This window comes from Chlamydotis macqueenii, chromosome Z (assembly GCF_036417535.1).
Source record: "Chlamydotis macqueenii isolate bChlMac1 chromosome Z, bChlMac1.mat, whole genome shotgun sequence".
Classification (NCBI taxonomy): domain Eukaryota; kingdom Metazoa; phylum Chordata; class Aves; order Otidiformes; family Otididae; genus Chlamydotis; species Chlamydotis macqueenii.
In genome coordinates this window covers 19,308,393-19,331,443 of record NC_141593.1, presented here as the reverse complement: position 1 = coordinate 19,331,443, position 23,051 = coordinate 19,308,393, and the positions used below count along the sequence as shown (strand labels likewise).

Here is a 23,051-nt window from a genome sequence, read left to right as displayed (position 1 = left end):
TTTCCAGGCAAACTAAAGCCATGCATTTGGCAATGTCCACAGTAAGAGAGGGTAATACATTACATTACTTTCTGGCACATCCAAAACTTCAAGCAACAAATAAATAGTTTGGATGGCATTAAATATTTTTTGTTAGTCTGTCATGAGTGATCTGCTGGAAATGACAGAAACCTGTAATTAAAAACATAAAACAATCTATTTGCATAGATACCTCATAGATGCTTTTTTTTTTTTTTGAAAACTTGGGTACAGTATATGCTGCTCCTCAAATCTTTAGAGATATTACTTGCCTTTGAGTTTTAAATGTAGGGATACTCTTTTTTTGGATATGCTGGGAGAAACATTGTGGAAGTCTTTGAAGTGGGTCTGTGAAACTGGAAACCATGCAGGTGGTTTGAACTAGCACCAGTTTAGTATTTGAGAGCCAAAGTTTAATGACAGACTTTTGAGGGAAAAGATAAGATGTCATCTCAGACAACTAAGTTTTCAATATGCAATTTACTACATCAGGAATTCAGTACCAAACAATGGGTGAAAAATTGCTAAGCAAACTGCCCTGGAATAGAGACTTTTGTTTAAATATTTAAAAATACATTTATTCCAGCAAGAATAGCTTTTTGATAAATGTCTTGGTACTATTTTGAGTAAGAAAAAAATACTTTTTTTTTTTAGAAAAAAAATCTCTAATTTGCCACTAACATTAGTTGTTCTTACAGCAATAAAAACCAAAAAGAAAAAGTGAAGACAATTTTAGTGTCATTTTCTGCACAATGAAAGTCCATTTCCGATAGTGAACATTAAAAGGAAAAACCTTAAATTTCGTATAATTGCAACCACTAATAATATTTCAAATTGTTAAAATGTATTTTTGTTTCCTGTATTTAAGTCTGCAAAGAATAGCAGTCCCCTTTCCCCTTATGTTGATCCATTGTGCAGAAGAAAGACTTAGAACACTTAAAAAATAAATCAAATTGTGATTCTTTTGAAATAATTAATCCTTAAATTTCACCCTCTTCCTTTCATAGAACATAATTTGTGCAATATTAGCGTTTCACTCTTTTGCTTTAAATAGGAGAATGACATGAAATAATAAAAAACTGTCCAACTTCTTGCACCTCAGTGGCTGAAAATAATAACTATGTCAAAAATGCAGGGAATCTGGTTATATCTGCATCCATATCAAGCCCAAGTTAATACAATTAATATCAGCATGCTCCATCAGAATATTTTTCCAGCTGACTCTAAGCTGCATTGCTGTGTGAAGGCTGCTGTCAGCTGCATGGCAGATTCCCAGTTCGTACGTGGATCACCAGTGGACACGATGCAGCTAACATCCAGACAGAGGCCCAGGGGGCAGAGCTCCTGAGGATGCACATGAGGAATGGCACACATTGCTTGTGGCTGTGCTCGGTGCAGCAGAACCACACAAATTGTGCTACATGTCAGACAACATGTTCTGGCAAAGAGGGATGGAGGCTAAATTTGCCTAGAAGCACTTTCCAAATTTGTTCCCTGATATACAGCAAATAATGAATTTTTCTTAAATGATAGAACTAAGTTCAATATTGACAGGTAAAAGAAAAATAGCCTGTCTGTAGATCAAGCATGTGCCAAGCATGAATATTAGACTGACATTTTAGAGGTGGAAGCAAATAGAAGGTATCCTTTAGAACATATGACCTTTAGAAGTGCATGTAGCAGTGCTGACATTAACTTAATGGGCTTAAATTGCTCTGAGGACTTACATTTACTCATTAACGTATTAATGTATTTTCCAATTTTATTTTTTCTCTTAATGACAATTCAAAAAATGCCATCATGTCTTTTATTACAAGAGAGACACGACAGAACACAGGAACCACAATTTCTAGTGGACGGTAGCCATAGCTGCTAGGTGCTAAAAAGTTCACTTTAGGTGCTAAAAAGAAAGAAAAAGCTAATAGTTTAAAAAAATGGAACAATATTTTTTTTTCCCACAATGATGTCCATAATGACAAACAGTACTCGCAAATCCAGTAAATGCAGCTGCCAAATGCCATGTTGTAGTGAATTCTCATATCTTTAAAAATGTAATTCTGAATGTTATCTTGACTTGATAGTAGCGTAGTCCGCTTTAAAACAATCTCAAATTAAAAAGGCTAACAAATGTAAACGCTACGGGTGGTAGTAGAAAAGAGGAATGAACGTAACCTCTGTGATGTTATAACTGGACTAAAACAAATATGCATTGAGCATGGAGCCACTCTCAACGTTCACTTATTTCCTCCTCTGATTTAATAAGAAGAAATTTTTAAAGAAAATCAGATTCAACTAGACCAATTACTTGAAAAGTGTGGATGCCGTCTAAAGAATTTAGCTAAATGGGATGTTTTGGTTATTCCCTGTTTCTAATTTAGACCTCAACCAGGCAGAAAGTGATGCCCTACAAGTGGTTCCTATTTACAGGAAACAAATTTGTTCCTCAAATTTGTTCCTTTTTAGGGTGGCATGACCAACATGCACCAAACTACTGCAAGGTACACACCTTGCACTTGCAGCATTAGCTGCATTACTGAATGAAAAAACCGTCCTGGAGAAGACAGCTTCAAAATCTGGGCAGAGCTCCCTAAGAGATCTGAGTCCAAGCATGCTTGATTTGCTGTTTCTGCATGCAGCCAGATTTTCAGCACATATCCACTCTCCCTGAATAAAAACAGAAACTGTTGGTCCTTACGAACTTCTGAAAATCTGTATCTATAAAGAATACTGTTCAGGCCTGTGACTACTGCCATTGCCATTTTCTTCAGAAGAAACACATTCTCAGACTGACCTGAAATTGAAGAGAAATACCCTTCAATTATTTTAACAAAGTTCTTAAACACTTAGACTAATGGCTCATGAAGTCTATAGATGATGCAAAAAACATAGAAATGGTAAAAAATCATTAACAACCTGTTAATTTTGTAGAGCAGTCTCAACTGTGTGCCAAGCTAGGCTTATTTAAACAGCATCTGTTTTAGCACATGTGAAACCACACAGGTTAGTTGAACTACCCTAGAAGGCAGCAGTTCTGAAGTGACTGAACAATTACATGAAAACTGGCAGTCTATTCTTAGCATCATCCTCTGGATAAGATGGAGGGCAATAAATCACTAAGTGTACATACAGCAGAACTATCAGAAATACCAGCTCACAATTTCTCATGCCAGAATTTTTGAATCTCAAAAAAAATCTCTACTTAAGTTACAACTTTTGTTGTTACTGTCATTTGCAGTCTTTAAAGTTTTCTTATTTTAATTCAGGAAGGTAAGAAATGAATGTTTCATGAAGTGTCTGCAGTACAGTTGAAATTTGTGGGACCTTCAAGTCATTTAGCTAAGCTTTTAGACAAAATCCTTTCTCAGTCTCACAGACTGGTAGACAAATGCTTGACTACTATACTGTTGCATATATTGATGCTAATAGTCTTAGATAAAATAACAGATACTATTTTTTTTTTAATAATGTAAAATGATCAAATTAGACACAGAATTTCTCACAGCTGAATAGATTCATGCTGACCTAGGCATGGCATCTAGAAATACAACTATTCATCTGTTGTTATAAAGCAGAAATGTCAGCCAAACTTCAGACTGAAAAAATGCCTTTCAATATGAGTACAACCACTTTGAACTAACTGCTTTTAAAGAATCACTTCAACACACATTTTAAATCAAACTCCTTTACCCAAATCTAAAAGGCACCTCTAGCTTTATTGTCCTGACTGCAGTGCAGTTTCTAGATCAAGCCTTGAAGCTGATGTGATTTGAGCTTGGATTTGGCCCACTGTGCACATAAATGAAATGGCACCACTGTCTTCGGAGGCACATTTATCACTGTCTTGGCTGTGTTAGTGGAGAGGGATACAGCAGCAGCTTCTGCAAGAGGCTGCTAGAAGTTTCCCCTTTGTCCAGTGGACTCGGCCGAGCCAATTGGTAGCAGCATGTTCCCTGATAACGCCTCTGTGATAACGTATTTAAGAAGGAGAAAAATAATTAAGAAGTGAAGAAGCTGAAGTGGGGGCAGAGAAGGGGAGGCGCGAGCCTTGTGGGCCTTGCAGGCCTCACCCTCTGGCCTCCTACCGGGTGGCTGTCTGGGCCCGACTCGGCCCGGCCCGACTGCAAGAAGTGGAGAGGAGATGAGATGTGAAGAGAACCTGAGAGGCGTCTGCCTGAGCCGGTTGTGAAGAATTTCTTGTGAGAGGAACGGCTGCAGATGCCAAGGTCAGTGAAGAAGGAAGGGGAGCAGTAATGCTGCTCCCAGCAGAGATTCCCCTGCAGCCCGTGGTGCAGCCCATGGTGAGGCCGGCTGTGCCCCTGCAGCCCATGGAGGCCCATGGAGGAGCAGAGATCCCCCTGCAGCCCAGGGGAGGACCCCACGCTGGGGCAGGCGGGTGCCTGAAGGAGGCTGTGGCCTGTGGAGGGCTCGTGCTGGGGGAGCCGTTCCTGAGGGACTGCACTCCATGGAAAAATGACTCATGCTGGAGCAGTTCACACGAAGGACTGTGACCCATGGGTGGGACCCCACGCTGGAGCAGGGGAAGAATGTGAGGAGTTCTTCCCCTGAGGAGGAAGGAGCAGAATAAAGTGACAAGTGATGAACTGATTCTAACCCTCATTCCCTATTCGCCTCTCTGCTGCTCGGGGAGGGGAAGGAGATACAGATAATTAAAATGAAGAAAGAGGGAGGGGTGTGGGTAGTTACTTTATTCTCTTTCTCATTATCCTGCTTTGGTTTTACTAATAATAAGAAATAAATAGTTTTCCCCAAGTCAAGTTTGTTTTGCTTTTAACAGTAACTTCAATGATCTCTGCATGTCCTTATTTCAAACCTTGAGCCTTTTTGTTAAATAATCTCTCCGCATTCCCTCACATGTTGGGGGGGAGTGAGTGAGAGACTGTGTAGCTTGGTCCCAAGTGGTGCTAAACTACAACAATCACAGAGAAAAGCATTTTAAGCCACAGAGGCTTAAAAACTCCTGCTCCCTCCCCCATTTGTGATATCTTTCACAAATGCACAGACACATGTGCATTTTCTGCAGTGTTGGTAACTGCACATTTTCTTTAACTTCTCTCACATTCAGAAGCAAGCTGTAGTTTTGTAATTACTATCAATGTTGGAGCATGGGCCAATCAAAATCAATTATCAGCTGTGAGATGGGAGGAATAAAATAGAGGAAGAACTAGCAGGGCAGCAACTGGACTCTTGAAGTTAAAAATAAATATAACAAGCAAATCTATGTCTCATACTGACAAGTGAGGCATTCTGTCTCTGTCATCTGTTTCATCATGCAGATGACTGCTCAGTAGCTCTTGGCCCATAATAATGCAATCCCTCCTGTCCACCAAATTTCTATAGTAGCTGCCAACTGTTGTACAGCTTCTAGATTAAAATTATGGAAAAATCATATTTCACAAACCTATTTAAGAACTCCAAAGCTTTTAGATATTTTCTCGTTTCATTTTACAGGGACTTTTTTTTTAATTAGTATGAAGCCTTGTTACTTTTCACCAGGAGACAAAAGGTGCCAACTATTAAAGATCTAGGAGGCTGGAAAACAAACAGGTGGGAAAATTAATAAGTACTCATATTTACATGTGCTATAAAGAAACCTTTGTGTCAGAGAAAGCTAGATAATACATGGCATGCCATCTGGTTTGCTCAGAGATGGGGCAATGAGATTTGCAAATTACAGCTGGTCCTAGACTGCCATTATCACCAAGTTAACCCAGTGCTTGAAGAGAATCAGCCCATGGACAAACAACAGCAGAGGCAAAGCAAGAAAGTGCTTCAGCTGGCAGGCCCAAGAAGCAATGGGGCTGGCAGCCAAAACTGCAGGGTCAGCTGGGAGGTTGAGTGTACTCCTTGATTCCCTGTTTTTGCACAATGTTCAGAGCAGCATCTGTGAATAACACTTTCAGCTACCTCCTGTTCGGTAGGAGGTTGTCCCTCATGCTGTTGAACAGAGCAGTACTCACAAATGTGTAATAGCAAGCACTCGGCATGATCCTACAGCTTGTACAAAATGGGCAGAACGTCCTTTCGGCATAACAAGTCACAGAGAGAAAATGAGTCTTCCCCTTTGAGTATGGAGCAGAGACTTCTCTCAGATACATTCAGTTGTCCAAAAGCTAGTTGTCTGGTTTATACTAGTTACATAAGCTTATTGATTCTTTAGGAAATGGAAAGAGATGCTCCTAAGAGCAATTTGGTGTAGACTCGTACAGATAACTTCTGGAGAGGAGAAGGTGGGACACACTCTGGAGGTGCCCCTTTCCCCTGGAGAAGTGTGAATAAATAGAACCCTAGTGCTTACATAGGAAATGTTAGGTAACCCAAGATCCCATTTCCTATAGAGCAGAACAAGCTAAGGTTCTCAGTTCTTACTTTCAGAGTGGCGAATGACCAGGCTCAGCATATAGAGACCAAGAAAAACTCCAGTTGTATAGAGGGAAGGTGCTCCATGGGCTCAGTGACATTTTGTACCACAATAACAAGCAGAAGAGTGTGAAAGAGAGAAAGTTTTTTTTCTTGAAGAGTCTGAGGCTGGGCAACAATTCCAGTTAGAAACGGGCATCACAGCATCACAGCCCTTTACTTTAAGGGTGAAACATGTTTCTGACCTTGCCTGTCCTGAAAGAAGTACACAGTAGTGCATATCTTTAAAATAAGTTTTTAAAAGGCCAAGAAACATACTGAACAAATCACATGAACTACGAACAAAGTTGTCTGTCAAACACAGTTCTCCCATGGGAACAGCATGCAAGAGAGCGCATGAAGCACGCATTCATATCATTCAGAGCACTGCTAGGAGGCTCTTAGATATTAAAATAACTTGTAAAGGAAGAGATCACTGAGATTAACTCTAGCTTTCCTTTTGGGTCGGCTTTACTCAAAAAAGCCTTAGATTGTTTGGATCCTGACTGGCTTAGGTCTGATTAAAATGACAGACTTTTATGGAGACATTTTGACATTCACATAATATCAGGTAATCCAAGTCCTGGCCATTTTAGGTTCTGCTATTCAGATGAAGTTTGCTCATCATTTTTACACCTGAGGCACAAGACTGACAGCAAACATATAACCACCTGCAGTTAAAAGCAACATGATGAAAAATTAAATTAAAAGACAACACCTACACATGGTATCTCATTTTTTTTCTGTAAAATATGCAAAAATTTTCTGTTATCTTAGGAGTTACTCTCCACACTAGCATGTTGCTGGTTTTAGTAGTATGAATAATGCACACTAACCAAAACAACAGAAAACACAATGGTTACAATTAATTATATGCAACACATTTTAAAGTATGCATTGTCTTTCCAGAAAAAAAAACACACCGTATATTTGGGCATAGGAATGCTTGGGCACTGTATTTGGAAATACGTTTTCCAAAATTATTTACACTATTACAGCAGGTGAGTGACATCAAATATTCTCTGTGCTATTTAGTATGAATTCCAAGTTTTACTTACCAATCCTGCACAGCATTGAAAGATTCTTCATTCGTGATGTCATACATTAAAATGAAACCCATTGCACCCCGGTAGTAAGCCGTGGTGATTGTTCTGTATCTCTCCTGACCTGCTGTGTCCTGAAACAATAAGAAACAAAATTTCTACTTGTTACAAATAAATAGGGAAATTATTTTTTTTAATTAGAAAGAAAACTGACAACAGTTATTGTACAACCCTGCAATCCTATTCATAAAACTAATCAGGAGGAGAAAATTGAGAATAACAGGAAAAAGAGGAATTCTGCATTGGATCATAATAGGAGAGACACATCCATTCTGTCATGAGGTGAGAGTGGAGAGAAGCAGAAAGGCATGGCCCTCTGTCAGCTCATATATCCTGAGTCGTTCACTGATTCATGCATTCAGCCTGAGAGTTGGATAAGAACCTTATCTCTTGCTCCTGCCTTGTACCTTCCCAGTTTGACAGAGGGGACAGGTAAAATCTCATGTCCTGGATAAAATGCTGGACAAAATAGCATCCTTAAGATCTTCATTATAAGATCAAGATGGTTTCTGAAGTCTGGAAACATCCTGACCAAAAAGGCCATGTCTAATCATTCTGTTGTGATTTTAAGCCATTGGTGCTCATGTCAACTTCAGAACCAATACAGATCTGTGTTGACACAATAAAAGCTGGAGGGTAGTGCTTTTAAAATAAGAACAATATCTGACAAAAAAAAAAAAAAAGGAAGTTTGCTAGCAGTCCCTTACCTCAAACCAGCTTTCTCCCTCATTCTGTGTATCTCATTCAATTGCCTTTGAAATAAGAAATGTACATCTTACTTTCTCCTACTGCACACTGCTTATTTCCATTAAAAATTTTCAGGGCAGAGACTACCTGTTACTACATTTATATGCAACATCTAGCATAACCATCCCTGTCTGTACTAAGAGACAACAGCAATAACTAAAGTACACAAAATGCATAACTATTTCCTGTTCCATCACACCTATTTAATAATTTTAAACCATAAACATTAACTTTTTAGAGGAGACATATGTTACATTTCAGTGCAATCCTGTAACTAGCAGATCATCTGCACATATTCAGTTTTAACAAACTTTGAAATTTAATTTCATTATTTTAGATTTTTGAGTGGATAAGAAAGTTTACTTTACAATACAGTCAAATTTATTTAATTTGCCTTTCTACAGATAGAGAAGAATAACCAGTGATTAACAATGTTTTATTTGGTGCATTTTCTGAAATGGTTCCTGGGCTAGTAGTACTGCCTGGTGAAAAATATAAAAATAGATTAAGCAGGACTCCTTCTTTACACATATATCATTAATTTCATAAACTAATGAAGTAAAAAAAGGAGATTCTGCATACATCAGAAACCACTTATAGAATAAAAAACATAAGATAGTTACTGAAACCAAACAAGGTCTTAGGTAAAATACATGGATTCTGTTCATTCTGGATTACAGCCACTACTGCTTTGGTGTAGTTTCAGTGATCCAAGAAGGAAACCTAATGCAGAAGTTAGACTCTAAGAGGTCTCACGGGAGGTTAGGTTATGCCTTTTCGAGAAAGGTCAGACAGACCTAATCTAGTTCTGCTTATATTCAGAGTTGGCTAAGTCTATACGAACTGTGGTCCCGAGGTTGCATGGCTGCATTAGCAGAACTGGTCCCAAATTTTCTAGTGGTATTACTGAATATTAAGGTACTAAGCCTGTGCATATTCTAATACTCAGAGGTCAGATCTTTCTCAGTAGGTTAGTCTGTCCATAAGACGAAAGTATAATTGAAATGTTGAGTAAAATAATTTATTAGCAGAAGAAATATCATGTATCCTTACTTAAAACCATTTTTTGTAATTATTTCTTGTATGCAATAAGGTTACTCTCACATGTTTTGCTGGCTTCATTTATTTGATTTGATATTAGAGAAAACAGCTGGGAGGAACAGAAGGAAAATATGGCCTATAGCAAGCACACGGCCTTTCTGTAGAGAAGAGATACGATTTTCAAACAAGTTTTGTCAGTGTCTATCTGCTTGTTTGTCAGTCAGAGACATATATGGTTGGAAATACAATGGTATGACAAGGAGGAGCCCACTGCTACTGAAGCAAATCTCATTTTGCTGTGGGTGATTTCAACTGAAGCCTGTCTGCAGATAAGAGTGAACAGCCCTAGCAATAAAGCCAGAAGTCAGTGAGGCTTCCTATCCAAGACATCAACCATTTTCTGTGCAGTGTTAAATGTAGCTAGTGTGGGCTTAGGCACAGAGAATAAAAAATTATTGTAAAAGAAGACAAATCAAGATAAAAGTTCTTAAGTAATTTTACACAAAGGGAGATGAAGCTGCAAATGAAGATCACTGACTGACTTTGGGATAGGAGATGCTCTTCTGAACCTAGGTATTTGATTTGGGTCAATGTGGGAAGGAACCAGATATTTGGGGTTCTCAATATAAGCATCTAATATGTGTCTGTAGCTAATGCTATGTTAATGTGATGATAAAAAAGATTTTCTAAACTGGTGTTTCAGTATATGGCACAGATGGACAACCATGAATGAAGTGGAGTTTATTAGTTTCAAACATCAATAATAACATTCCTGTTGGTATTATTTTCTATTCACGTGCTATAAAAAAGCAACCAAAATGATAATTGGCTTAATGTACAAATTATGCAGTAGAGTGTTTATGATCATGTAAGAAATGAACCCAAATATCAGTAAGTGATGTTGTCAAAACTTTTATTCTCCACACATTATAAGCATTTCCTTTGTATTGACTAGAATATATTAATAAATGCCCTAAATACAGCTCCTTTTTTATGATTGTTAAGGACCTCAAATACCATTTATCAGGAGAAATAGAAACAGCATTAGAACATTAGAAACAGCAAATACTTCAATATTGACTATTATACTTTATTATAATGATTTAATTTAGTTGAAACAGATAATGCAACAATGTAAGTGGCCTTTCTCTCTGTTTATTAGCTTTTATTCTTATGGAAGAACTGAGCAGAAAAGAACTAATTTCCATATTTCATCTTATTTATATCTGTAAATCACTATGATTTTATCCTCAGGTACTGTTATGTACTTGTACTGGAAGAAAACCTTTTCCAAATCAGGTATGGTTACTGGCTGCTGTTATGTTATCTTAGTCTTTTTTTTTTTTTTGCAAGACCATGGAATTAATATGATGATCATCACATTTAAATTCTGAAATATAACATCTGTATTTTGCACTGATTGATGATTATTTCTGAGCAAACTAAATAAAATAAGCCTGAGGAAGACTAAAATTTGACTTATTACTGAATGGCATTTGAACCAAAGCAGTTCATTTCCATCTTTGATGGGCACAAGACAAAACACATAAATTGTCTTGCAGGCCTTTTCGTTCATGTAGATAATGTCTGTTAAGGATAACTGACTGTTCATTAAGGAAGTAGAATGGAAAAGCAATAGTGACTGAGTGACAGTGAGGGAATGCTTTATGAAAAGTTCCTTGCACAGAAGACAAAAAGAGGTATTTTACAAATCTTAGTCAAAACAAAACAAGAAGGGTCTCAGCAGCTGCAAGAAATATTTTCAAATACTATATTCACTCTCATAAATTCTGGTTTTAACAAAGTTCCCATAATTCCAATAGCTTCTGGTTAGGTGAGTCTATCTTAGTGAATGATTTTTAATAGGCACCAGGTTTTACATATTAAATCTCAGAATGATAAAGTTTCATGGACATGGTTTTTTAGAAATTATCCAGTTTCTGAGCACTGCGTACAGCATGCTTGCTAACAGCCCATGGTGCTGAGTATTTGGAAGACTGCGCAGTTTGGCCTTGTGTGCTCTGACGTTTCTAGTATGTTTTGGTTTTTTTTTTCTTAATTAATTATTTCACATATAATTGAAATTAGATACTTGCAAACATTTTTATGCTCTGGATCCTCATATATATATATATATATATATATATATATAAATATATAAAAATTCTTATTACAAAAACTCATTGCTTTTTGCCAGAAATTTCATAGCTAAAAGGACCAGTAAAGCTTTTCTATCAGTAAAGATCTTGAATAGGGCCTGTATAGATCTATAGGCAGTGAAAGAGGAATGGTAGGGGTATAGATTGAGTGCAAAATATCTGTTTCTGGCTCAGGGTGAAGATAGCAATCTAATCTAGTACGTATTTGGCCAGCTTTCCTTTATCATATATGTGTCAAATAATATAGAGATAGATCATTCTAGATTACCTTGGCTGTTCATTTGAGTTACATTTAAAGCTGTGAATTTGACAGTACAATAAAGATTAAAGTAAAGATATGTTAGTTATTTTTACAGTAACTACATGAGCCAGCTTTTTTTCCTGTGCTTCTCCTTTGAAACAACCCTTTAATAAAGTTAGGGGAAATTTCCTACAGATTCTCACTATTGCAGTGTAACTGCCACACCACTGAAGGCCCCAGTGTCTGGGGAATGCACCAGATGCTGACAACAATGCTCCCAGAGGAATGGACAGATATAATGTAATAGCCATCTGTGCAAATAGAAACACTTAGGAATAGCAAGCTATCTGGTTCAAGAAGAACCTGTATTCCTCATGAAGTTGAGAGTTTATGGGTCTGGGAAGTCTCAAAATACAAACCAGAGAAACCAAGGTTCTGATAGTAATTTTGGAAATAATAACTATTTAGGTTTGCAAGGTACCATTAGCTGAGTTAACTTAGCAGAAGTAAATCCCCCTTACTATAAAGTCCTGCTAGACTTCATTCAGAATGTCCCATAGCAGCTTAAATTATACCAACATTTTAGAGCAATATGTTAAATCAGGCCCTTGTATTCATTTGCTGAGTATGTGCCCCCCCCCACCCTGCGCTTGCCTAGCACTTCATCGACAGGAGCAATACTTTATGTAAATAGCTTCCAAGTGGAGTTGCTTATTATTAATGCAGACCGTTTTGAAGGTGAAAGCAAACAGCATTTGTCAGGAAGAACTTTTAATGAGCCTGCCGTGAAGGAATTCAGTTTGCAAAACACAAACTTAGTCACACTTCAGTGACTCTGTGCCTTTGCTTTTCTGTCCTGTAGGCTAAACATACAAATATCTTTTTAGATCTACTTCCCCACATTACGAATTTTACTCATATCACAATACAGCTTGTGTTATGTGCCAAAAGGAGGATTTTTTGGATGGCAATTATATCTCTGCTGCACATCCACAATATTTGAAGGCAAGGCAAACAGAAAGATAAAATTAGAAATGTGAATTGGGTGAATTCTTACTTTGCAGATCAAAATTTTCTGTTAAGGTAAACACAATTGGCACAGCAATCAAGAACTGCTGCTCTTTTATGACTTTCATGTTTCTTTCCTGCTTTTGCTTCCCAAAGGTTATTTATATATTTTATCAAAGAGACTCTACATTTCTCTAATTTCACCTGTTGATATATAAAAGCACTCAAGGCAGTAAGTGAATGAAATCTAAACTGGCTCTTTTCAGAGCAGCACAAATGATGTCTCTGATCTTTCCTCAGGGATCTCTGGGATCTCAGGGAAGAAAAAATAAAAAGAAATGTATGACAAAAAAAAAAACAAACAAAAAAAACCAACCAGTAAGAGGGCTGTAGCAGGGAAGGGCAAGTGGCAACCTCTGCAAAAATCCACTTGAGATGGGGGGCAGACAGGGGTAAACCCACCTGGTCTGCTGCTAGCCACCCAGGGAGTGCAGCTGTGGGTTTGTATCAGAAGAAACTGGACAGGGCATAAAGAAAAAGGACAGGGAGAAACGCTGTTGGAGCAGGAGGAGCTGACTATCCTGGGAGCACATTTTTTCAACAAACAGCACTTCCAACAGAAAGCGTTAGGCACATAGAAACACAGACATATGAACATTTACAACTAGGAATGGAAAACATGGTATAAACCAGTTTCTTTAGCTAATGTATGCACAGAAGATGTACACTACGTATCACCAACTCAGTCTTTGCTTATGTACCTGTCTCCTATCAGCAGCTCTTTCCAGGCTTCTCATGGCTTAAATTTCCCTGGAATTCTGTCTTTTGTATACATAAGTGTTTGTGTATATATATCTGTGTGTGTGTGTGTATTGGTGCATATGTTTGTAGAAATATATATATGTGTATAAAAAAAAAAAAACATTTGGAGCATGAAAACCCAGCTACTCAGCTTGCCAGTACACATCTGCTAGACCTATATGCTAGTCCTTAGAAGTCACCCTAAAATCACAGCTTACAGTTCATTCATCGTACAGGAGGGATGTGGGAGCTGGATATAGTTGAGGCCAGAGCAATGGGGGGAGGCATTTTTCCAAATGTGGCTAGTAAAATTGTGTCTGGGAGGGCTGTCCTGGCAGGCAGAAGGTGATGCAGAGCTTGTGCTAGAGATAGTTTGTCAGAGCTGGGGTTGTGAAAGTACTTTACTGCCAGATTTGCTTTCTGTCACTCCATCTGTGCAGCTGGTGACTGTGCCTGAAGCTGATTTCCTTTAAAATGTTCTATTTTTCTCCTTTCTTTTTCTTTCTTCTCTCTCCTTTTTTATTTTTAAGATTTGCATAAAATATTAATTCTCTGCAGTTCAGGTACCTTGCCTTCCTAAAGCACAAAGTTTAGAAAGGCCATGGTATAACTGCCTCCTTTCTAGCACAGCGTAGCTTGATCTCAGCTGCCATTGGTTCTGGACACAAGTTTTGAGCGCCACTGCCATTTCAGTGCATGCCTCCCTCTTTCCCTGTCTTCACTTTGGTTGTGGACTGTCATGCTCTGTTGGAGGTGAGGATCAATTCCTCTTGTCTTTCTTCCTCGTCTTTGGACATACTTTATAAAGCACCTGTCAGATCAGTAGGACCTGGCACTCTCTTCAAAAGTAAAACAAATTGAAGTACCACTTCATATTTTAATCAAGTTTCCTGTTAGGTCTTAAGAAGGATTTCTCTTTCTCGAAAGGCTCAGGTTTGGCTTTCAAGATCTTTTTTTTTCCTTTTACTTTATTGAAAGTGTCACAGAATAAAACATTAAGTACAGATGCCAAAAATGTATAGTGGAAATAATGAATTTACAAAATCTAATTTGTACTTCATGTAATAATGCAAGTATTTTTTTAATGAATAAAATTAAAAGGCAAATTAATATCGGAGCCCAGCTTGCGTCTTTCCTCATGAAAACTACAGCTAGGGAAAAATCAGTTGATTAACTTTCTATTTGTATGATTTTCAAATACTTGTAAATGAGACTGTAAAAATTTCCTTATATTTTTTCAGAAAGAGAGCCATTCTGAAAAAAGAAGTTATATACAAACAAAACCAGCAAAGCTGTGATAAGGATCAATGTTCTACAGTCAGCTATTACCATACAGAAATTAGCACTGGAAAAACATGTGATATGCTTAGTTTTGTTGTATTTTGTTTTTAAACCTCCTGCTCCCAGTGTCCTGTGATTGTACAGTAACAGCAACTTTTTTTTTAATTTTTTTTTTAATCTTTGTAGCCAGAGACCAAAAATGTGTACCAGTTCATAATGGAAAAACAAAAAGCCTTTAATATGGACTGAAATTACTGTATTAAGAATAAAACTTATACTAAAACTAAAGTAATAATGGAATGCTGACATCTGGCACTGAATTCTGTCAAAGCTTGAGAGGATCAGATCAACCTCCTTTTGAGTGGTTGGGACACATAGATCTGTAATAAGATTATAAGGAATGGTAATTTTAGAAACCTGACACTCAAATACACTACGAACAATCTTCGGACTTGACAGAAAGTCTCCTTAAGCTCCACGAGTGTACTTGGTAATTTAGACAGTAAATAAACAGTGGTTGTCGTACTTACAGTGGGATGAGGAAAGGTTGTAACGAAGTCAATCCTGATGCTGTGAGACTTACGTCTTTTAGGAAAATAAGAAGCAGAGCTGTTTCATCCATAGACAACACAGGCACTAAACAGTCCTTCAGTCCTTGTCTCACTTGGTTTTGGTTACTGTTACAGGTATTTGCAACTTGGCAGTGTTTCAGACTGGCTCTTCCATCCACAAAGCACTTGGTAGCCTAAAAATAGGTGTGTTCTTGCCTTATGATAAATGTGGTGGGGTTTTTTTGGTTTGTTGGGGTATTTTTAGGGGTGGGGCGTGGTTTTGCTTTAGAATCATAGAATAGTTTGGGTTGGAAGGGACCTGTAGAGGTCATCTAGTTCAACGCCCTGCGAGGAGGAGGGACAGAGCCCTGTCCAACCTGGCCTTGAATGGTTCCAGAGATGGGGCATCTACCATCTGTATGGGCAACCCCTTCCACTGTCCCACCACCCTCATTGTAAAACTTTTTTTCCTTATATCAAGTCTGAATCTACTTCCCTCTATTTTAAAACTACTACCCTTTGTCCTATCACAACACGCCCTGCTAAAGAATTTCTCCTTATCTTTCTTGTAGGCCCCCTTTAGGTATTGAAAGGCTGCAATAACGTCTCCTTGGAGCCTTTCCTTCTCCAAGTTTTGGGGTTTGTTTTTATTTTTGTTTTGGCAAGGTTTGTTTTCCACAGCTGTACATCTTTGTCTGATCTTCCATAACTTTTAAAGGCATTTGCCTTTCATTTAGCAGAGATAGGGAAAGTCACTGAGCTATTAAGTTCAGAGACTTAGAGTCGAGCTGATTATTATAACGTAAACAGAGAACAGCATTGAGGTATATTGGAATGCCAGAGTACCTTCCTCTTCCCATTTCTGTATTTTGATTATATTCTTATAAAACTTTTGGATTAACTACTTCTCTCTAGAACTTTTTACTCATAAAATAAGAATAATAAGTCTTCAACTTTCTCTCTCCCTTGTCATTCTATTCTGCGTCTTGCAGACAGCTTTATCTATTAATATTTATTACTCATATTTAATTAACTTGCCCTTATTATTCGGGATGAGGTGAGATCCATGGATAGAGAAAAGTTGGACCAGCCATTTTGATAATAGCTCTGTGTTAGTGGCTCATTGCACTGAACAAATTTGCATAACAGTGTCATCGTGTTACCACGTTATGCAAATCCTTGTCCACCGATTAGCTAACAGTACCTCTTAGCTATTGAGAGCTATGAACATAATTCTTTCCTCATGACAACCCTGAGCTTAGCACATTTTTGTTCTGGGCCTTTTTTAGAAATACAGTTTTGTAACTCTTGAGCTCCAAGAGAAAAACAAATTATTGGTACAAAGGACCTTTTAAAGCCATAAGCCAAGCAGTCTTGCCAGAAACTCTCTCTCCACCTCTGCTTTTCCTTGTGACAAACCCCTGTGTTTAAATCTACAGTGAAGTTTCTCTCATTTGGAACAAATTATAGGAATGTTCCTATTAAATATTAATAACCTTCCAAACTTCCTAGGAGTAAAAGTACACATTTCTGTGCAGAATATTAAGTTTACAAAACACATTTAAAGGCTCATTAGAATTACTACCAACTTAAGCTTTTTACACAAAAATGTTTTAAATCTCAATTACGTATAAAAAGGAAAAGGGGCAATCTGCAACACAGAACAAACCACATTTTACCTATTTTAAGCAAGAAATTATAAATGCAGTATTTCTGGAAGAGTTCAGCCATGGCTGACATTCAGTCCCATTCAGAACTTCCATCAGAGCTGGTAAAAGGCACAACTTAGTGTTGTAGAAAATCTGCAGAATGAAAGCACTGGACTACAGCGTGGTCTGTGCTAAAACAGTTTCCTCCTGCCTTGGCAACATAGTACTGGTTTAGAGCTGTCTGGAAGATGCCTTGCGCAGTGATCTGTAGGTAACTTCTGTATCCTCTTTCTGTGACTGTGGCATACACTGCCTTCTGGGGCATCAAAGATACCTAAACAAATTCTGGTAGCTCTTTGTATATCATACCTTAGGCAGATATTTTAACATTCTGAGGCTTAGCTGAAAAAGCACCTGGTGAGAACTTCACCAGTGGTGTATGTAAGGTACAGAATGCCATCATCTTTTCTCCACCAGAAATGCAGCTCCTTGATGCCTTTCAGGGAGCTGTTCCCTCCCCTGACGCAGAACTATTGAGAGCTGTGCTTGCAGGACAGTGTGTACCAAACTCTCCTTTCTTTCACTCTAACTCCTTTGCCCTCCAACAGTCTGTTATCACCAAACACTCCCTTAATATGCGACTCTGGGTAAGATGTTTGAATTTCCTGTCATCTTAGCTATTTCTTTTTCTTGGGTCTGATCATAGTAATTAATAATTTAGATTTGCAATGATGGGTATTATACAGTGTGGCCAGCTGGCTAGAATCGTTAAAGAACATCATGTTCCAGGTCAGTTCTTCTGTCATCTTCAACACATTCAGATGAACCTGTACAAAATCTTTCTGTGTTAGAGGGAAAGATGGAGAAAGGATAGGTAGCACAGGACAGATTATGTTAGCCATCAGGTGCTGAAAGGATTTTTCACAGTGTGGGAGTTCATTGGTGCATCCAGACAGCTTGTGACACAAAGGTGATTCATGAAAGACCAAGAATCTGGCTTCAAGGCTTTTAGACTTTGAATGACTTCTGTAGTCCTTTCAAAGCTGATCTTTATTTAATAACTCTTACAAGACCCTGGAAAATATATTTTTCTGGTTTTTAATTGTTTTAGTTTCCTTGTGGAAAAATTAAGAGGACAAGTCCTTTATAACAAAAAGATACCTTTGTCATAAATCTGCTGATAGAATTATCTACACTTAGATCAAATTTGTTTATTGATTTGGGGAATCCTTAAATTATATTGATGTCACCAGGAAAAAAAAAAGCCTCATCAAAACAAGATGTCATTCTTATGTACACCATAAGCACTGCTAGAATCTCTTCACAAAGGAAAGAAATGTTAAAGATGCTAAATAAAAACAACAATATAATCTACAATATGATTTGAGGTGGTTTTTTTTTTTTTGTCTGGAAAATTCATTAATTAAACTAAAAGCCTATGTGTTCTCTTGCTTGTCAGTGAATACTCTGCACTATGTCTGCATATCAAAAGGCTATACCTAGAACACTTCTCTAATGTCCTGGTATTTGATGAGAGAAATGTAATTTAAGAGAGCACAGGTTATTCTGACAAGGAAATATTTATTTACCCTGAAAACATCTCAGCAGCTGATAAAGTTCAACACACATCAACCAATCATGACCTTTATGTTATTTTAGTTGTAAGACTGTAAATTATTAAAGAGACAGTTGTAAAAAGAAGTTAAATGTCAAGTGTGATTAATCTATGAATCTTACATTATTTCAAGTACAATGTCCTTATCCTCACATTCACTTCTTGGGGAGTTCTGGAATAAAGTAGCATAATTAAATTAAGATTTCAGCTAAACAGCTGTTTAATTTGGCCCCTGATCTCTCTTCATTTTTTAGGTCAGACTGGTTGAGAACTAAGTGTTTAGCATATGTATAATCATATTTAGCAACTTTAGTGACTTCTTTGTAACTTTGCAGTCAAACTTTTGAGAAAAAAAAACCACATTCTTGCCAGAAAGCATAATTGTCAGATCTATGGAATAGAATAGAATAGAGTAGAATAGAATATTTCAGTTGTAAGGAACCTACAAGGGATCGTCTAGTCCAATTGCCTGACCACTTCAGGGCTGACCAAAAGCTAAGGCATGTTGTTCAGGGCATTGTCCAAATGCTTCTTAAACACTGACAGTCTTGGGGCATTGACCACCTCTCTAGGAAGCCTGATCCAGGGTTTGACCACCCTCTCAGTAAATAAATGCTTCCTAATGTCCGGACTAAACCTCCCCTGGCACAGCTTTGAACCATTCCCACGCATCCTATCACTGGGTACCAGTGAGAAGAGATCAGCACCTCCCTCTCCACTGCCCCTCCTCGGAAATCCATAGATTTTCCCCTCAGCCTTCTTCTCTTCAAACTGGACAAACCCAGAGTCCTCAGCCGCTCCTCACAGGACATGCCTGCCACCCCTTTCACCAGATTTGTTGCCCTCCTCTGGACACGTTCACATACCTTAACATCCTTTTAAAATTAATACATTTATTAATAATATAAAAATAAATACAGATATAAATACAGTATAGATATAATATTAATATTTCTTGCTTTATTTTAGCAATGAGAAATTCAGTCTTTTTACATTTGGCGGGTGTTTTGGGGTCCTGACCACTGTGCAGTAGGCTGTGGTACAGGAGCTGGTATCAGTACCACCATTGCAGGTGTATATGTTCATATGGGAAGCATAATAAACAACACATTACCCATTCTATTACTCTCTCAGAAACAGTCAAATTTTTTTCCCTTAGGTTTTTTCCCAAAAGACATCCTGAAATAATTAGCAAGTTTTATTTAATAGATAAGTTTGCATCATCATCACTGACAATCTGTAAGCAGAGACAGTTCATGATCCAGCACTAGAGGAAATACAGTGATGTTACTTCCTTGATCACTGCAAAGCTATTTTATGAATTTGGACATTTATTTTTCTTTTTTGTTTTTTTTTATAGTATTGTAACATCACACTAGTTAAAATAAATGCTAAATAAGTTTTCATGACATAAGGATTTGGCTCTATGTGTAAACAGCTCTGACAAAAGTCTTCAATAAGAGTGGTCATTAAGTTGGATCTTAATTTTATCAAAGTGCAAGCATATAAAGCTACAAAGTATATTTAGGGGGATTTACTAGATGTGCTGCATTTTTAAATGCCTAAATAATTTGTATACTTAGGCTTTTCATATTTAGACATTTACTTTCCAACGTCTTGAAGACAATACAACTTCAGCACACTTGTCACCAGCCAACCAGGTTGCAACAGACCTTCCTGTGCAAACTACAACCTTTGTGAGAAAAACATAGGTATGTAGGCAGGTGTGAGTATGCAAATTCACATGCTTTAACAATCTAGAAGACAGGTAGCATTTAAAGTCTCTTTAAGTAGAAAGACACTTACCTGATCTTCAGCTGTTTTTCTTAAGCATCCATTACTGGCAACGATCATAAACAAAGTACTGGACTAAATGGCCTTTGGTCTGATGCAGTATAGGCTCAAAAGGCTCAAAGAGAGCTCAAAACTAGTACTTAGTGTTAGGTGTTATCAAAATCTTGCTAGAAAATCTGATTTTTTTTTTTTCTACAAAGTGGGATGAACAACAGTGGTTTCAGCAACAGTTCAAACAGAGACACACATATTCAAAAGTTTCTTCAATAAGTGAAACAAAGAACAGATATCAGAAGAAGGACATTAACTAGGAAATTTTCCTCCTATATTTATAGTTCAAAAAGTATCAGGCAAACAAAGGAGTGGTAAGATTTCTACACTTGAATAAATAGGCTTTGAAGTTTTACAAGCATCTACAGAACTCTGCAAGAGAATCCAGAATCAGTTCTTAATGAATAAGATATGACAAACATTGAGAAAAAAGAAATGTCCATAAGTCCCCACAGAGAATAGTAACTTCCAAAAGGAATTCAAGCTTTCCAATGCTTTGCTGGATAAGGATTAGAATGATAATCACATTCTGGGATCAAATCTTAGATGAACAAACATTACTTCTTGGACTTACAAAGAAATCAGATTCTTTAGACTTAGGTAACGAAAGAGAGCTGAGAGTTAACATCATTTGTAAAACCAATACTTTGTGTTTAGAAATTCAGAAGACTGGGAAACTGCTGATGCTTTATCACTTAGAAGTTATGACCATTTTTACCTGTTACATGAGAATAACAGTTTCCTGAGTACTCACAGTCAGTAAATAATATGACCCTATGGGAAAAAGAAATCAAATACATTTTTTATTCACTAAAAATACTCATTATTTTAGTGCTAAATTAACTGAAGAAATAATACTGAGACTTTGGTTTTTTGATGCAATGTTATTTCACTGGAAAATGCTTAATTATACAAAAGAACTTTTGCTGAAGTTTATATTTGTGTGAAAAGTTTTATTACAGCACGTAATTGGATCAAATTCAATCCGTCAAGGAATTACTGGCCAAAACCATAAAATAATTCCCACCAGAAGTAGGTACTAGGTCAAGGGTTGTAGAAATACATGGAGTAACAGAATCATTAAAATGTTAGCTAAAAGACACTGTTGAATATGGTAGGCCTGACTATCCCAGGCTGTCTTCTAGTTCTTATTTACAAGCTTTTAAAGCAGAACATACACAAAGGCACAAGAGATGCCATATCACTTTACACCAGAGAATGTATGTAATTATTTTGAAGATTCACTTCTATTATGTTATCCAAACACAACAGATCCTTTGAGAGCCCAGGCAAATAGATTTCTTAGTTTTCTGAGGAATTCAAAGAGCTTCTAATTTTACAGTGCTGATTTTATTTTCCTTTGGTTTACTTTTTAAGCAAGTGAAACAGTGGATTATGGGATCCAATAACACAAAATTTTCAAGCAGAATACAGTTAGAGAAAAAAGTTGTCTTCTTGGTTCTGCAGCTGTAATAGTTATCTTACATCCATGCTTATTCTTCTTTTAAGTAACAAAATATATGTTTAAAGACAGAAAATCTAGATCATATAATTAGTAAATTAATTAATCTTTCAGGGAGATCCAAACCCATTTATGCTGATCAAGTAAAGGGGGACAATTTTATCGGTCCTGAAACTGCAATGTAATCACAAAAGGTCAAATCAAGTACCAAAGATAAAAATGGAATGAAAAGATTTTGACCTCTTAAGGTAGAAGGCCTGATTGAAATGCACTTTTATTTCAAAAAAAATCCTATAATTCTTACACATATTACCAGGCAGAATGATTGCCGTAGGTTATTTGAAAAGTTTTGAATACCAATATTTCAATAAAATAAAACATGCTGTTATAAATAATTTCTAAAGGTACGATTTGGATCACATATGATGTGCTATAATTAGTGTTATTCTGCAGCTGTGATTTTCAAAGTACAGGTATTTTTCCAGTAATCAGAGTTATTCTGTCTTAATGCATCACAAAGCAGTGGGAAATTACAGTCTAATGGAAGCAGAAAAATGACCAGCTGTGAAATCTGTAGCAAGTATAATTATAATCAGAGGTACATTAAAGCACTAGCTACTATAAAACCAGATATTGGGCTTATATACACTCAAAGAACAGTCTAAAACTGAATTGAGTGTAAATAACATCCAAAGGGCTTCACTGCCTACAATGCAGCACTGACTACATTGGAGCAGTAGATGTTTGATGACAACAATTCTACTTTAATTTATACACTGTGCTTTTTCTTCTCTAGTTTAAAAATTCGGTAAAACTAAGATGCAGCTTTCTGGAAGCCGCTATATTCTACTACAGCTCTATCCCATTCCTTCCTACTTCTCTAATTGTCACATAAGAGTGGTTTTATAGTAGTAGTAGTAGGGTTCATTAATTTGTAAATAATATAGTCACATGGGCGCATGTTGTGATATAGAGATTTTTTTTTTGTAAACTTGCCACAAGAATTATGTCTTTCTGTCAGGGATTAAGAAAGCAAATTTTTTCACATTGCAAATTTGTCCCTACAGTTGCAGAATTCTGACTGACCTCATAAAAGCATGAGGTAAAGAAAAT

The 23,051-nt window shown here is 37.1% G+C and overlaps 1 protein-coding gene across 1 annotated transcript in view; it reads right to left on the bottom strand.

Annotated features, from left to right (window-relative positions):
• The window catches only part of RAB3C (RAB3C, member RAS oncogene family), a 125,282-nt gene that overhangs the window by 62,973 nt on the left and 39,258 nt on the right, over positions 1-23,051 (bottom strand). The window contains exon 3 of the mRNA XM_086770961.1: positions 7,494-7,612. Within this exon, the coding sequence (XP_086627087.1) occupies positions 7,494-7,612 (119 nt within the window). The remainder of the gene's footprint in view (positions 1-7,493; positions 7,613-23,051) is intronic.